This window comes from Aphelocoma coerulescens, chromosome 1A (genome assembly GCF_041296385.1).
Source record: "Aphelocoma coerulescens isolate FSJ_1873_10779 chromosome 1A, UR_Acoe_1.0, whole genome shotgun sequence".
Lineage (NCBI taxonomy): Eukaryota > Metazoa > Chordata > Aves > Passeriformes > Corvidae > Aphelocoma > Aphelocoma coerulescens.
In genome coordinates, this window is record NC_091014.1 from 21,198,767 (window position 1) to 21,214,283 (window position 15,517).

At 38.7% G+C, this 15,517-nt stretch overlaps 1 protein-coding gene across 4 annotated transcripts in view; it reads right to left on the reverse strand.

Moving 5' to 3' along the window:
• Positions 1-301: 301 nt before the first annotated feature.
• Positions 302-15,517, reverse strand: part of PLXNB2 (plexin B2) — a 252,661-nt gene continuing 237,445 nt past the window's right edge. For all 4 annotated transcript variants that reach the window (XM_068996091.1, XM_068996111.1, XM_068996101.1 and 1 more), the window contains 7 exons: positions 10,877-11,031; positions 9,154-9,314; positions 8,415-8,562; positions 7,858-7,922; positions 7,073-7,148; positions 5,014-5,088; positions 302-2,203 (listed from right to left, as the gene is read on the reverse strand). In XM_068996091.1, coding sequence (XP_068852192.1) covers positions 2,099-2,203; positions 5,014-5,088; positions 7,073-7,148; positions 7,858-7,922; positions 8,415-8,562; positions 9,154-9,314; positions 10,877-11,031 — 785 coding nt within the window. In that variant the 3' untranslated portion in view covers positions 302-2,098. The remainder of the gene's footprint in view (positions 2,204-5,013; positions 5,089-7,072; positions 7,149-7,857; positions 7,923-8,414; positions 8,563-9,153; positions 9,315-10,876; positions 11,032-15,517) is intronic.

A 15,517-nucleotide genomic window follows, 5' to 3' on the forward strand; every position in this document is an offset into this window, starting at 1 on the left:
CTCTGGAGAGATGCTGCTGAGCTTGTATTTTAATTGGCTTTCAGGTCCCAAGATAGATTAGGCAAGAAGACCTCACTCTGGTATATTGCACTACATCCTTGCTTCTCCAGAGTACTGTCATTTTTCAGAGCAAATGCCAATAAAAAGGGCATGATGTCAGGCATTCCATCTGCAGGATGTGCTGTGCTCCTCCGTTCCCAACCACAGACTGATGGACGCTGCTGCTCCATCACTCCCGGAGGAAGCATTACAAATCCTTTCAACACCCATCCCCCCAGTTTCAGTAAAGATCCACTGACACTTGGTGGAAAAAACAACATTATATTTGATTTACAATTAACAGGATTTACAAATAATGAAAAAGAAACAGATTAGCCATGAAATTAGGATGCCGTTGTTGATGAAAGAGTAACTGGCAAAGCACCTTCCTGTGGAAGTCATATAACTCAGTCCTAAACATTATAAAATAACTTACAGCCCAGGCAGGTTCCGGAATTATTATAGACAAATGCAAGTCGAGTACAAAACAAACAAAAAAACTGCTCACAGCCTACTGGGCAGAAAACCAGTTTTGGTGAGGCTTTTGATTTTCAGAAACGGAAGGAAAGGCCCACTGACAAATACTAGGAAAATTTCAAAACGGGAGGAAAAAAAAAAAAAAATCAACAGACAGTAAAAGTGAGTGTGTGACAACCTACCAGGCAGGGAGAGCGGGCGGCAGACACTGCATTAGCTTGCTGAGAGTCAGCAGAGTCCGGGTGCTTGGCAGGACAATGAATGAAGGAGTACAGATGGCAGCACTTCATTAAAATGCTACTTTACTGCCAAAAACTTGCAAGACAAAGAGAAGTAAAGTTCTCTGATGTGCAATACAGCAATTTAAGAAGACGTACCTAACTTTTTGATTTGTACGGAGCTTACCTATATTGTAAACACACACTTTCTGACAAGTTATTTCAATTTTCTTTGCTATGGATTATAGTGTGTATTCAATCAAATGCAGCATTCCAAGGCTCAAAACTGACCGAGTGGTTTTCAATAGATGGGTATATGATTTTTCCAATATCATACTAGTATTTTACATCACAGATACAATAAAAACAAGTGATGGTATTTCTAGGACAGTTCCAAGATTCAAATAAAAAATCATCAGAACCATTCTAAAATAGGATATTATACATAATCAAATCATGTTAAACAGCACACTCTCGGCAAGCAGCTAATTACAAGCATTCTGCTGGTCATGTTTTTCACACAAAAGTCATTCAATAGCACATAAATACTTATTTTTCTGATCTGCTTCTTTTTACAAAACCATTCATCAGATTCACAGAATTAGTACAAGTAAGGCACATTAGCATATATCATAAAACTCACAATAATAACAAAGAGTTTTAAAGTTTTAAGGACTAATTCCTTCTTTGCAGTGATTTCTGAACTGAACAAGACTTCATCAGTAGAACTCTCCTATACTGACATTACTCTTATTTCTCTCACAGCCATCTGTGGTGGGTGCAATACTGTGCATCACCATTGAGATAAATAATTAAATTTAGAACTTGTGTGGTAGCAAATCCCATTTTCAGGTCTTGCAGAGAAATTGGATGCTTTGTTCACTGTATTCATTATGAGCACAGACCAAGTTTTAGAGCTCTATGGAAGTCAATTTCCAGTTATCAAAATAAAAGGGGATATTGCATGTGTCTCTGAGTATGTTATTGTTTTCCTAGTACAAATATTGCTTAAGGTAGAAAGGATGCTATAGTATTGAATTTACTTGCATAATGAATCCTAAATGCTGATGTCTCAGGTTCTACTAAATCAAATGAATTATAGGTTTTTCTTCTTCCACCCCCCACCCTGCCCCCAACCAAAGGACTTTCTTTCCCACAGAAGATTCATTTACACACAACACAGCTTTTAATTAGAAGCATAATTTACAGTAAAAATTCTTTACATTACACCTCTGCTATCAAAAAACCATGAAATCTTTCATTTAAAGTTGTAATTATACATTAAAAAATAGAACACTATTTCCTTAACAGGAAGAATGAATTTGAACATCTTCAGATCAGATTTCTTTATTGCGGCTTTTGAGTCAAAGGTCAGTCACTTTATTCTCTAGCGCAGCTGCTATTTGCTGTAAACGAAAGGCAAGCTGCATTTTTTGTGCAGCTGGATCCTCTTCAAGTGCATTTATAATCTGGAAGATATAAACAGAGAAAGTTTAGAATAATTGAACTTAAATTGTATGACATAGTTCAGAGACCAAGTATTTGATACTCCTTTGGTTGTAAAGACTCTTTTGCATTCCCTCTGTACCAAAGTCCATCTATTAGGCCCCATGTTCTATTTGTAAAAAAAGACAGTAAAAGTGATTGTCTCTGTTATTTTATCTAAGTTTCTATAATGTTTCCCATTATGTTGAGATACAAGCAAATTAATAGCTAGCACTTTATCTTGTAAAATATTACATTCCAAGATGGAGCAGGCAGGGGAAAAAATTCCTTAGAGCTATTTAAGAAACAGTGCTTTTACTTACAGTGCACCCTACAAGGCTTAAGGGTCATTTACCATTGGTAATTATACCCCATCCCCATGAGCTTTAGTTATGAGACGCTCCTGGGTGGTCCAGCCACAGGCATATGGTAGGACAGAGCAAGGTCTCCTGTGTCTGTAGGCAATATGAGGAATAAAGCCAGCAGCTCCCCTTTGGCTCTTGCCAAGAAGTGCCGAGACTCTGGCCCGGCACCTCATAGCTCAGGAAAGCAAAGAGCTCATCAGAGGAGCCCCCAGCATCCTACAGCCTCTGCTGTGCAGAATATATAAGAGGATATGACTCTTAAGACACAAGGGATTTGAAAACAAGAGCTAGTAAAGGTCAGCTGTTATGAGAAGGCTTTTCTTCAAATAGAGATTTTTAGGGCTACCCAGATCAAATTCAAAAGGTTTTGAAAGGTTTTAATTTCCACCATCCTTTAGGAAAACTTTCCCACTAGCTATTAGATTTCTCCATTAGAAGAATGTGTTACATGACAAAACCATTCCTTTTCTGGAACTGGCTTTATTAATATAAGTCTGACAGTGTAATCAAGCAGAAACCTTTAGCACTGTTTAAATACTAGATAAACTTGCAAGTACAAGGACTGGAAAAATGGTGTTTGCCTGTCACTACCTGTGTTTTTTATTACTTCTTGAACATCACTGACAATGGAGATTAATGCATTTAGAATCAATCTGGCCAATAATTTCACTTTGAAGGGCTGGTATAGCATGTGCATTTCCAACATTGGAGCAAATTTGTTTAGAAATAATTATTTTAATGAATTTGTTTTTAAAGTGTGAAAATATTTTTACAAGACAGACTTAATAAACACTTATTGCAGTATTTAAACTGGGCCTAATTTTAATTTGATATTGTTTCCTTAATTTAAACAATTATATCTAGCTGTAACTCCTCAAATCTAGACTAAATAATTCATGATTATCTCTACTGGTGAATATATCCTTCACATAAATGTGGACAATTAGAATGTACCCACTTAGTCATTGTCAAGCCCTGCAGAGATGCAGAAGGTACAGCACATGCTGGGAACCACTGTGTCAGTAATAAAGACAAGGGCAGCTGCAAAATGTTCCAATTTATGCAAATTAAAACATTTTCATGGAAAATAAATAAGCTTGATTAATTTTAGTGAATGGTTCTTGACAGATTATCTCCACAATTCTGAATTAGCAGCCTTTTCATCAGATGCACCTCATTGTTACACAGTGATGTACATGGAAGGGAAGAGCTGCAGCTATATACTGGGGTGTGCTGGCCTGCCACTGATGAAGTCCCACAGGCTGGTGACTCCGCCTGAGGTGTGGATGAATCAGGGATTTACAGTTCATCTGTCATTCAGGGTCCCTGAGCATTTTTGTAAGAGGTCAAACTACGGACACATTTGGGAAGGTGCTGAAAGCCAGCTTAGCTCTGGGGATGAGGGGTGAGGGAATGCCATCGGGTTGGCCTACATTCTTCTGGCTGCTTCCCCCACTGACCATCATTGCAAGACTTCTCAGGGTGATTTGATTTTGCCTGCTTGCATCTGTTTAAAAGCTGAGACAGGCTGGCTGCTCCTGTATAAAGCAGCTGCAGTGAAGGATGAGACTCACTGTCTTTAGTGCTAAATATAAGTGAAAACATGAACTGTGCTGAGGTGCAAGACTAACCGAATAGAGCTCACATGTGCTGTGCTCCTTTTTGATTCGGCATCTGTTCTTACTTGCTTTGATTTAATTCTGAGAGTTTTCTGGAGGCATTCATTTCCATGGAAACCTTTGAATAAAAGTTTCCTTCTCTCTTTTTGTTTTCAGATTAAATTTGGAGAGCCATAGCCACAGCCCAGCTACACTGGGATATTCTTTGTCCCCCTTTCCACAGGGTGTGAAAAACCTAAGAAACTTTTTAAACTGAAGCTGTGAGCCTGCTTTTGAATCAGGCTACGTTCAACAGTTACTCTACTTTGCTTTACCTTAGGCAGGCACTTCACTTGGCATGGCAAAACAGGGATGGTACCATGCATGGAAGTTTTTAGAGCAATTTAACTTATAAAAAGGACATAGCTCCAATTCCTACAAGCAAAACAAATTTAACAGATTGCTCATCATAAAAAAGCACACTGTCTTGAAACCTGATATAACTCTGATGACTTTTTGCTCGGTGACATTCTTATATACTTATTAGGATGGTAGAACTGAAGAGAAACAATTTTTAAATCTATTTATTTTTCAGGTCCTGTTAAACTATCCCTACTGAAACCAGATAGCCATAATGAAATTGTTCATTTATAAGGACATTCCTTTGACCAGTGTAATTGCCAAGCAGGGTATACAACTGCAAGGTTTTTGTTCAGCATTGTTTTACCTGATTATTCAGTGAAATCCAGAAGTCACTCCTTTAGACTAGTGTTAGCCTTCATAACATTTTACCATTGATATTAAAGCATGAAAATAAAGGCCATAGCTTACCTCATCATAGTATTTGTTAGTGTACTGGTAGAGTTGGTGTAGAGCCACAAGCGTGTTTAAGGAATCGGTATGTGCCTGTTAACACAAGCAGGCAGCAAATATGTCAAAATGGGATCACCCACAGCTGAAAGTTATGCACATGCACAATTGTTGGGTACAATTGACAAGATTTCCAAATGCAAACTCTATATTTAACTTTTTTTACATGTCACTTGGGGTAGAGGAGTGAGAAAACTTTTGTTTGATGATTTTCAGATCAAGACTTTCCCTCTGGTATTTTTCCAGCCTGCCCACAGCTCCTAGCATTGGGGGTAGCATTTTGAACTCTGAATGTCAAACCACAGGCTACAGCTTAAACATCTGTTAGCAGCATGGGTGTGAAAAGCTAAAGCATTTACTCAGTACAATCTACATATTGTTGAGATGTTAAGCATTGGTTCTGACACAGTCATCAAGGGTGTTTGAAATTCTTTCTCCAGCTTTTTTTACATCCTGGAAATTATTCACACCTCACTACAGCAAAGGTGTAACTCATCAATATTATGAGCACATGCACATTTGGAAAAAGCCACCTGAATCATGAAGATACAAAGGCGGGGGGGGGGGGTGGTGAGAAGAGAGAGAAAGGACTTTAAATGAAGCAGGAAATAACCCTTCCACTACCTCATCTTCCCCCCTGCCCCCTACACATATAACTTATTTAGTGAATGTGCTCTACCTGTCTGAACAGATGTTCTTCATTCAAATGTGTAGGATTCAGGTCTCTAGCTATGCCTTTAGTCTTTAAGTTAGTTAAGAAAATGAAGAATTGCAAAATATTGCTACTGGCATAAATGATTACCCAAAGGATAAAGCAGCAGAGAAACATCCATCTTTCCTTGCTCTATAAAAGTCACTTTTAGAGCTGGTCAAAATTTGCAGTGTTCGATCACTCCTTCCATATTAATTTTTATCATAATTTATAATGAAAATGGAAAGGAAGAACATATTTTGCTGATGTTAAAACATTATATTGAATTTATTTTTAATCACCAAATATTCTAATTTTATATACATCTTAATTTATGTAATAAATAAAGTGAACTGTAAAATGAAATGTCACTGCAGATGAGTTTTGTAGTGAATGACTGAAAATAGAAATGCTCTCATGAGGATGTTGATCCGCGAAATGTTAGGTCCTAAGGGCACTGAAATAAACAAACCGCAAAAAATTCCCCAAACATCCTCCTTACGCTAGAGCTCTTCAACTAAATTAAGCAAATGAGCAAACCAGCCACTAAGTACACTGCCTTCTTGCTCAGGCTAAACAACATCTTTGGGACTGGTGAGGAGCTCTCCTGGTTCTCCAAGTTAAATGGAGTGCTTCAAAGGCAAGAGCCAGCTCGAGCTGAGCTGAGCTGCAGGCAGGCAGTGTGTCTCAAGAATGAAGCTAAAGGTTTTGTTCCACCAGTCTCCAACCAAAGTCCCAGATAGCAACCACCCCACTCTGCTCTTCTCCATGTGAGGTAACCCGAATAACCTACAGTGCAAAAAGTGCCACTGAGCAAGCACACAATGAACTTCTCACATGTAGCATAAAGCAGAAGTATTGCCCCTGTATAGACAGTTCTAAAATATGCTATACTTAATGTGCATGCCTCTTCTTTAATTTCTGGAATCTAATTTTTGCTGTGGCAGCACCGTGAATTCAGTCACTACTTGTTATCAGTATGACCAATGCTAAAAATCCCCTATATGCTGTGGAGAGAAAGCACAGTTCAAAAGTGCTATAATTTTTCCACAATGGATGTGAAAAATCCAGACACTGTGCTCTATTCCCTGCATAACTCAGATAGATTAGTGACAATAAGGATTCTTGATTCCATTCAATAATCAACATTTTAAAGGTCTAACAGGCATGACTACAATAAGCAGGAGTATTTCAGAGATTTATGAAATAACTCATCTGATATTTGCACATACAAAATACTCCATTTGTCCAGATAGAAAGAGAAGACAACAAAAACCAGTGCTACACTTGGCTCCAATTTCAGTACAAGAAAATGGATTATATTCTTACCCTAGATATCTCTGCTAGATGGGTATTCATGTCTTGGTCACTCACTGGCACCATCTGACGAATACCTTTGTAGTAACTGCAAGAGATTAGAAAAGATTTTCAGTTAGGTGAAATAAACTGTGTCTTTCTGGTAATTCTGTCTTTCACTTTTGCCATTATTTCAAACATGCTTCCTTACTAACACAGGAGATACTCTACCACAACAGACCAGTGATTCCTTTAGTAATCCCGCCTTTCAACATTAGTACCTTTGCAGAAGAGCCAAATCATACCTGATTGTACAGGAACATACCACAGGAGAAAAATCTTTAACTGCAAGATAATGATTATCTTAGGTCTTAAAACTGGCAACAGTTTTGTTCTGCGGCAGATTTTCCATGATATTAACAGAATTACCAATTAGTAAATGAATTAAGTCAGAGACAGAATAGAAAAAAAAAATGTTTCTGAAAATGTTTTCAGAATTTGGTCTCTACTGAGTTATGGAAGTGCAGCATTTGTTAGACAGATCGTGTGGGTAACAACTATGATGGCAGAAAACAGCATCATATTTTCTCCTGAATAAATCTATTCATCTGTCTGTACAGACAAGAATACACACTGGGTCATAATGGAGATCCGTTTCAACTCTCCCAGTGCCACCACCAAAGGGATGTTTATAAACATCTGGGTTTAAATTTTTTAATATTTGACAGCTAACTTTGACTATATCAGCATTCCCTTTTCCTCTTACACAGGCGTAAAATCCTAATAACTGAATAAGCATGAAAAGAGTTGATACTTACTCTTCCACCATTTTCTTATAGTTAGAGATTTCTTTTGCATAAAGTAATTTGTTACTTGGAGAATCCTGAAAAATTTAGAATACAGAAAAATGTAGTTATTTATGAACATTTCTAGGAAGCAAAATAAAGTCAAGAATGTAAGATCAAGCCTTTATATTCACATACACTTGGGCTTTACAGATATTAACATTTGGATACTTATTAACATTGGTGGGATTATTTCATAAAAAGATGAAGTTTACACATGGCATTACTGCTGAGTTTTACAAATATATCAATTCAAGGTAATAATAAATTATTGGTGAAATAATCAGTTTTAAACATGCTTTTTATAAATGCAGCTGCTATTTTCTCCTTTTTCTAAGTATCAATTGGCAGACTACACAGCAATACTGACAGTTCACCAACCTGTTAAGTGGTGAAATGTTAACTTCATTATAAAACTAAAGAGAAACAACCAAGGCTGTATCTCCTCAGAGAATGGGTATTGCCTGTGAGGCTGCCCTTTGTCTCGTCAGGCATGAGCATAGTCAGGATGTAGAATGCAAATCACTTACTCTGCTTAATTTGTGCTCTGTTCTTGTGCAAGCATCCATGAAAGTCTGTGCAATGACTGACAAGGAAGCATCCACTACTTCATGAACATGAACATCAAAGATGAAATGGGGATTTTTCAGTATGTTTACCCAGAATCTAAGAGGCAGGCTGCAAAGCAAGGAAAACGATAAATAATCCTTTTTACACAATAAATATTCCACAACAAGAAAATCACATTAAATTAAGTATGGGCTTTGCATTTTGATCTCCTCACAATAGTGATGTTTAATTTTATATTTCAATGTTTATACAAGCTTGTCTGGGTTCCATGTCTGAAAACCAAATCTTTACATCTCTCACAGAAAAACTCATATGAGAAGGACCTTAAGTGCCCCAAAATAGCAAGTGAAGATGTCTGCAAGGTCAGAGAAACCATCAAGTAGCATGTATTAGATTTTGTGATTTGACAGTTAAATCTAGTCCCATTTGCCTCTTGCTTTCCTCTTCTCTAAGGAAAGACAAAAAGTAAAACATGGTAAATCTGCCAGTGATAATCCCATAGGTAAACTGGTTTAATTTTTTGCAGCTTCTAGGCTTACAGGAAATCTTTTTCATCATAGAAACATATTACCTCAATTAAAATGATTTTGAGGATTATAAATGAAATTTACTTTGATTTGTGGTAAGAATGCTAGTATATACCTGGGAATTATACTCTTATTTCACTGCAGTATGACTGTGACTCTTTTCATAGCATACCTGTTTGTTTTCCAGATGTGAATGGTATCTTCATCCTTGATGTCATGTTTTTCAGCTTGCTCATCAAGAAAGTCAAAGAAGTACTTCACAGCTGGTGGCACCACATGGTTTGAGTTAAGCACACTATGAAAGAAGTCATCTACAAACTGCTGAAGTGTCCCCTAAAAGCAAAATTTAAAAAATCAGTTACATTTGTGTTACAAGCTGACCTCAGTGGCTTACTGTCACTGATGGCCTTTATCCTGAGTGCTAAGAGTGAGAAAAAGCAAGACACTTTTTAGAACAGTGACTTTGTAAACTGCCAACAGAGCAGTTTAGAGCACAATTTTATGTTCTAGACTGAAAAGTTGTGACTTCACCAGAGATCCTATGGTTTGCACAGAAAGGTGTGCCTTCTGCTTGACAGAAGAAGCAGGAATTGGTTGCTACATTTACACTTCAGCATCATTGTACACATAAAATAATTAAACTTTTTAATGGTTTTTCAGCTTCCCACATCCAGTTGCTCTGACGCCAGAGCACCATGCGATTTTTAGAAAGAGACTGAGAGGAAGAAGTACCAGAGAGCATTTGTCCTTTTTGTGTAAGGGCAAGAACTTGGGTCTTATCAGACACCCAGTCTGACTCAGCTTCAGGAAATCCATGGAGTCCAAGGAGTGAAGTGTCCAGAAGGGCTGTGTTCTTGGTTGGATTCCTGTCTGGATCTTAGTAACAGCAACCTCAGAGGCTGTCCCCTTGTTTTAGAGATGACCCTGTTGAAGCCACGTAGAGTTCATCCCCAGTCAACTGACTGGCCCTACAGACATCTTGGAAGGGCTGCATCCTCTTTCCAACCATGACTCCAGCTGACAGCCTCCAAACAGGGCAGGGACCCAGATGGCAAGGAGCTCTAAGATGTTCTACTGTCAGGAAGAACACATTGACAGTCCCTGGGTTGTAGCGGTAGCCACAAAACCTCACCAACACTTTATGAGTCAGTAAAGCTCCAGACTGGTAATAATCTATAAAATGGCTATTGGGAATATAAAAGCAGTGGCTTTATTAACAGAAAAAGGGGATGCAAGCATCTTTCTGGCTCTTTGTCCTGAGTCTCTGTCATCTGTCCAAAGACTTTCCTTCATATCCACTTCCACACTTGGACAAGTGGCCTTAGCTGGAGCCAGACTGCTTTCATTTTCACAAAAGGAGCCTGGCTTTGTGGTCATTAAACACATTATTCTAAATTCTTTCTCCAAGGGGAAGTGTTTCAAAAAATTACTTTGCTCATGATCAATTCTGCAGTATAGGCACTAAAAATACTCTAAAAGGACTATTATTATTTGGAAATGTTTTTTTTTTTTTTTTTAAATTTTACTGCAGCATTGATCACATACAAGAACAGGGAAATATAAGGCTCTGTAGGAATTTATAAAGCATTCAGTTCAAAAGAAAACCCAGCAAAATATTATCTAAACAGGTGGCACAGAGCAGAATATCCCTCTTTGTCTTGCAAGGAAAATCTGTATTTAACGATCACGTAATCATGGTTCTCAGCTTTGATCAGGAGTTGTATTTTATCTCTTTCCCAGTCATGTTCCTCAGGGCATATGAATCACTTGAAGCCTTGAACACCAGCTTGTATGTACATGACACGTATTCCAAATTGCAGCCAAACACATAATTAATATTTGCATCTATTTCTTCCTGTAGAGGTGAGGTGTAACTATACACATCTGAGCCCTACCTTCACAGAAAGAAGTCTGGTCAGGTAGATTTCTGTAATAGCTTTGGTCCTCTCTTTTTCTTTCACACTGCCCCGCTTTGATTTACCTTCATCCATTTCATCCACTGGTCGGACTAGATGCCAGACCTTATTTTCATCTTCCAGGAGTGCATGCCCTAGAAACAGTAATTGCAATAATTATAAAAAACACTCAACCCCAGAACAGCAACACAAAAGTAATCATATACGTATGTACGTGTTCCCTATTCTTAACATACCTGTCCTCTTGCCAAGAGGATCTAGATTACTCTATTTCTGTCCAACATATACAACTCAAGTACTAAATGTGCAGTGGCACAGAGCGGAAAAAGCTTACTTTTGTCAAGACCAAAGGGAGGGGAAGGAATCACACAGTAGGAAAACTCCTGTTCGGTCATTGTCCTGGCTCAAGCCAGGACAGGGATAATTTTTGCAGTAGCCAGGAGGGGTCATGGCTGGGACATGGAGGTTGTTCTATATCACCTCATGTCATTGTCATAGGTGGAGAGAAGGGAGTCTTCTCTGGGGAGAAGGGGTTCTTTCCGGGGGGTAAGTGTGGAGGGAGCAGTGGGGTAATGCCAGTTTCAAGCTGGAGGAAGCAGTGGGAGTAGCATAACAGAGGGAGTGATCAGGTACTGTCTGTTGTTGAGGGTTTCCATGGTGAGCAATTTTTATTTCTTTTCTTGTATCTGCTGTCATTAGTATTGTTGATGTTACTGTTTGTTTTCTTATCTCATTGCTGTTTCCAGTAAATTGTTGTTACCTCAACCTGATTTTTACCTTTTGTGCCTCCAGTTGTCCTCTCCATCCCACTGCAGGGAAGGGAGAGGTGGAGGGGAAAGTGAGCAAGCAGTGCATGGCTTGGAGTGGTAGAAGACTAAACTGGAGAATACCTTTCCTAAACCACTGTTGAGGCCACGTAGAGTTCATCCCCAGTCAACTGATTGGCCCTACAGACACCTTTGAAGGACTGCATCCTCTTTCCAATCATGACTTCAGCTGACAGCCTCCAAACAGGGCAGCCATGTAACAAACAGTCATGTAAACACAGTATGTGTGTGCTTGGAGGTCCACACAATCAAGTTCTCTGCTTCTTTGTGAATTCTCAAAGACATGATCAAGTTATAGAATCTTAGCTAGGTCTGACCCCATAACCACCACAGTAATACCAATTGCAGCCTACTCCTGGTACAACCTTTTTTCTAGGTAACACCATTACAATTCACATCTTTATCCCAGCTGCTGAGGCCAAAGTATGGTATCTCGGTTCAAACCTTCCTTTTATCAGCATATGATAAGCACCATTTGACTCTGTAGCTGAGTGAAGGAAAAAGGCATCCCTTCACTGAGATGACATGAACTCCAGTGGGCAGAGGTAATGACTGAAGCAAATTAATATCCATTATAATAAGATTTAAAAAATTTTTTTTTGTCAGTATTCATAGTTTAAACCAGAGGGAGAGACTCACATCAAGTGTGTTACAGTAAGGCAGAAACAGGAGTAAGCACTTGGGTGCTAATAACAGCTCTCTCTTCTGGTTACAGTGCCTCACTGTGCCACCTGGGGCTTGGCCCTGCACCCGGTCCCGGGCCTTGGACCAACCATCCCACAGTGGATAAAAGCAGTTTTGTATTTCAGCATCAACATTATTGTTCAGACAAACTCCATGCCTAAGAATCTTTTGTTACAAACAGTTCTCAAAGAGATGATACAATTGTTTTAACTTGCAATTAATATTCATTGAAAAGAGTTTCTGTGTCACTTTCAAATCTCCTGGTTTTGCTTGTTTTTCCTTTAATTCCTGAACTTTTGCATCTACTTGGCATAGTCCCTAAAATCATGGCACTTTCCCACTGCAAGTTATTGAATCAGTACATTTAAAATCATTGACATCTTAAAAATATGGAAGTTATTTTTCCCATAAAAATTGTGATTCAGCCACACTGTACAAATTATTTTGCATTCTGCTAAGTTTTATGCTTTAATATACATCTCTAACATAACTGAATCCCAGTTACAGCACAAAATATCAGTTTTTAATTGCATTAACTTTGACCATAATGGTTTATTAACTAAGTTCCTCAACAGCTACATTGAATTTCCCAGCTTGCATGTACATTCAATATTTTACATCACAGGGGAAAATAACATTAAAGTGTAATCTGGCAAAGCCAACACTTTTTCTTGAATCTACTTTATATATCCTTATGAAAAGCACTAGTTATGTAGTCTTCTGGGACCTTTACTTCTTTTTAACAAGGTAGGGAAAAAATATAAATTCCACATTAAATCACATTGTCCTTTGAGAGTCCTTAATTCAACTTGGAAGTTCATGTGAATGAAGCCAAAAAAAAATAAAAGCTATCACTTTATTTTGAAGCAGTTGTGATTTCACAATAGATGCTATTCATGGCAATCATCTGCCAGTACAGTAAGAACTACAGCTGGGCATGAAGTATGGAATTTCTTTTGCAATCCCTGTTACTTACTTTTGGAAATTATTAGATCAAATCATGCAGTTTGACCAGAAACTATATTCCAGCCTTATATCAGGTGCTTGGTACGCTCCTGCTTCCTCCTTTGATTCAAAGGAATTTATTCTCTCTTTGCCCTCCTGATGGTGTATGGTCCAGTTTAACTTTGGACAGAAGAGGAAACAACTAAAGGGGTTTCCACTGAGATTACAGGCTCTTACATGCAGCTGAGTTTGTTCTGTGTTTGTTTAGCAACAGCAGAATTGGCTACTAGGGAGCAGTAGTTATTTCATAGGAAAGTAAGGATTAAGAGACTACAGCTCAGCCAGATGAACTTCTACAACCCGAATATCTCGCTTCATTGCTATAAATAGCAGGAAGAAAGAGGAAGAGAAATTCAGAACATGGAGCAACAAAACATGTTAGCAATATGGTTGCTAAGAGAAAATAACAGTTCTATGAGATAATATTTTCCTCAATGGGAAAGCAGGAAGTGAAGAAAATAAAAGCTGGGGGGAAATACCTCCTTTTTATCTCCACAGTCACACTATGCATCAAGTTCCAAGCAGGGAGAAGATTGTGTCCAGGGGGTAAAATGCTTCCCCCTGAGCTCTTTGTCTTGGCCCTTGACATTCTTTGGCCAATATAAAATAATTCATGGGGGAGTGGAGGGGGTGTTAATGGCAAAAATAGACTGTGCTGACTAATTATAGTGGTAGGAACTATGACGTAAACATCAGGCAATGCAGCCCCTTTCCCCTTGTGCAACCTGCAGCAAATTATCTCCTTCCAATCTCCCCTACCTCATGAATACTGCTCCATGGAGATGAAGGAAGGGCTGCCCTAACAGATCTGCTAATTAGTATTTCTGATCTGCAACCCTGTGTCTATTTTTATTCAGAATTTAAAAAGGAAAAAAACCTAACAAAACAAAACCAAATATCAGGAAAAAACCACCCAAAATAACAAATGTGTTGTTTTGGTTTATAGTTCAGTACAGAAATACTGGTATGAAATCACTGGAACCATTCTCCTTCTTGATACAAATTAGTAACTGCATTTATTATCTCCAGAAGCAAAAGATGCTGCATTTAATTTGTCACAATCTCCAGCTTCTAGTGTCTTCCTGTTAGAAGCTCTGAATAAAAGCAGCATGGAAACCATGCCAGGGTTTAGGGCAACATCTCTGAACATGGTTTTACATTTTTGGTCGGTGCAAAGCGTCCTACTTTGGCTGACAGTCAATGGCTTCAGCTGACACTTCTCAATGCAAAAGGTGCAAGTCAATGAGACTGAATAAAAGGAAATCCACTTTGTCACAAGCCTCATTCATAGTCAGGATAGGATTTCTTTTTATTCCAACCCTGTAAATCCCAGTGTCATATACACGTGTATGTGTGGGAGGGGAAGCCTCTGATCCCCTCTTCTCCCTTTTGTACACAGTGTCTCACAAATCACGGTCACGACAGGGTCTCGCTTTGTACCAGCTTTGTAACATTTTATAGCTTTCCAACAGAATGAGTTGGCACCAGATAGCACTGAGGACCTTATGCTGCTAAAGAAAGCAGGGTAGCTTGGCATGAAACACTGTCATCCCAAATTTGAACACTACCATGGTACAAGACAGGGTGTGGAGAAGAAACATGGTGGAAGCCGTTTCCACTTGATACTTTGGGATCTGAATTATCTGAAGACTTTTCTCTCATGTACAAGAGCCCTCGTGTGACAGCACTGTCCCCAGAAGTCTACTTTTCCTTTACAATTTAGAATGCCACACAGATAACTAAGGAATTCACCTTGGAGTACAGACCATGCTTCAAAGAGCTTCATCATACTGAATCATATCTTATGATATAATTGCAGAGAAGGAGGAAAGAAAAAAAAACCTAACCTAAGAAAAAAAGAAAAACACATGATCTGGTCCTCTACTGCCTGCCACAAGAGTAGAGAGGTGAGGAGGATGAAGACTGGGAGTCCAGAACAGAAGGCTGACCACCATTCTGTATTAAGAAAGCAGAGCAAGTTAAGGGCACCATCAGACTCCATTCATAGTCCAATCCACTTCTTTAGAGGTGAGGTGACTATAGTCCCAGCCACCAGTGCAACCAAACTGAACAGGGACGAGGAATCAGCTCCTTGCCTGCACTC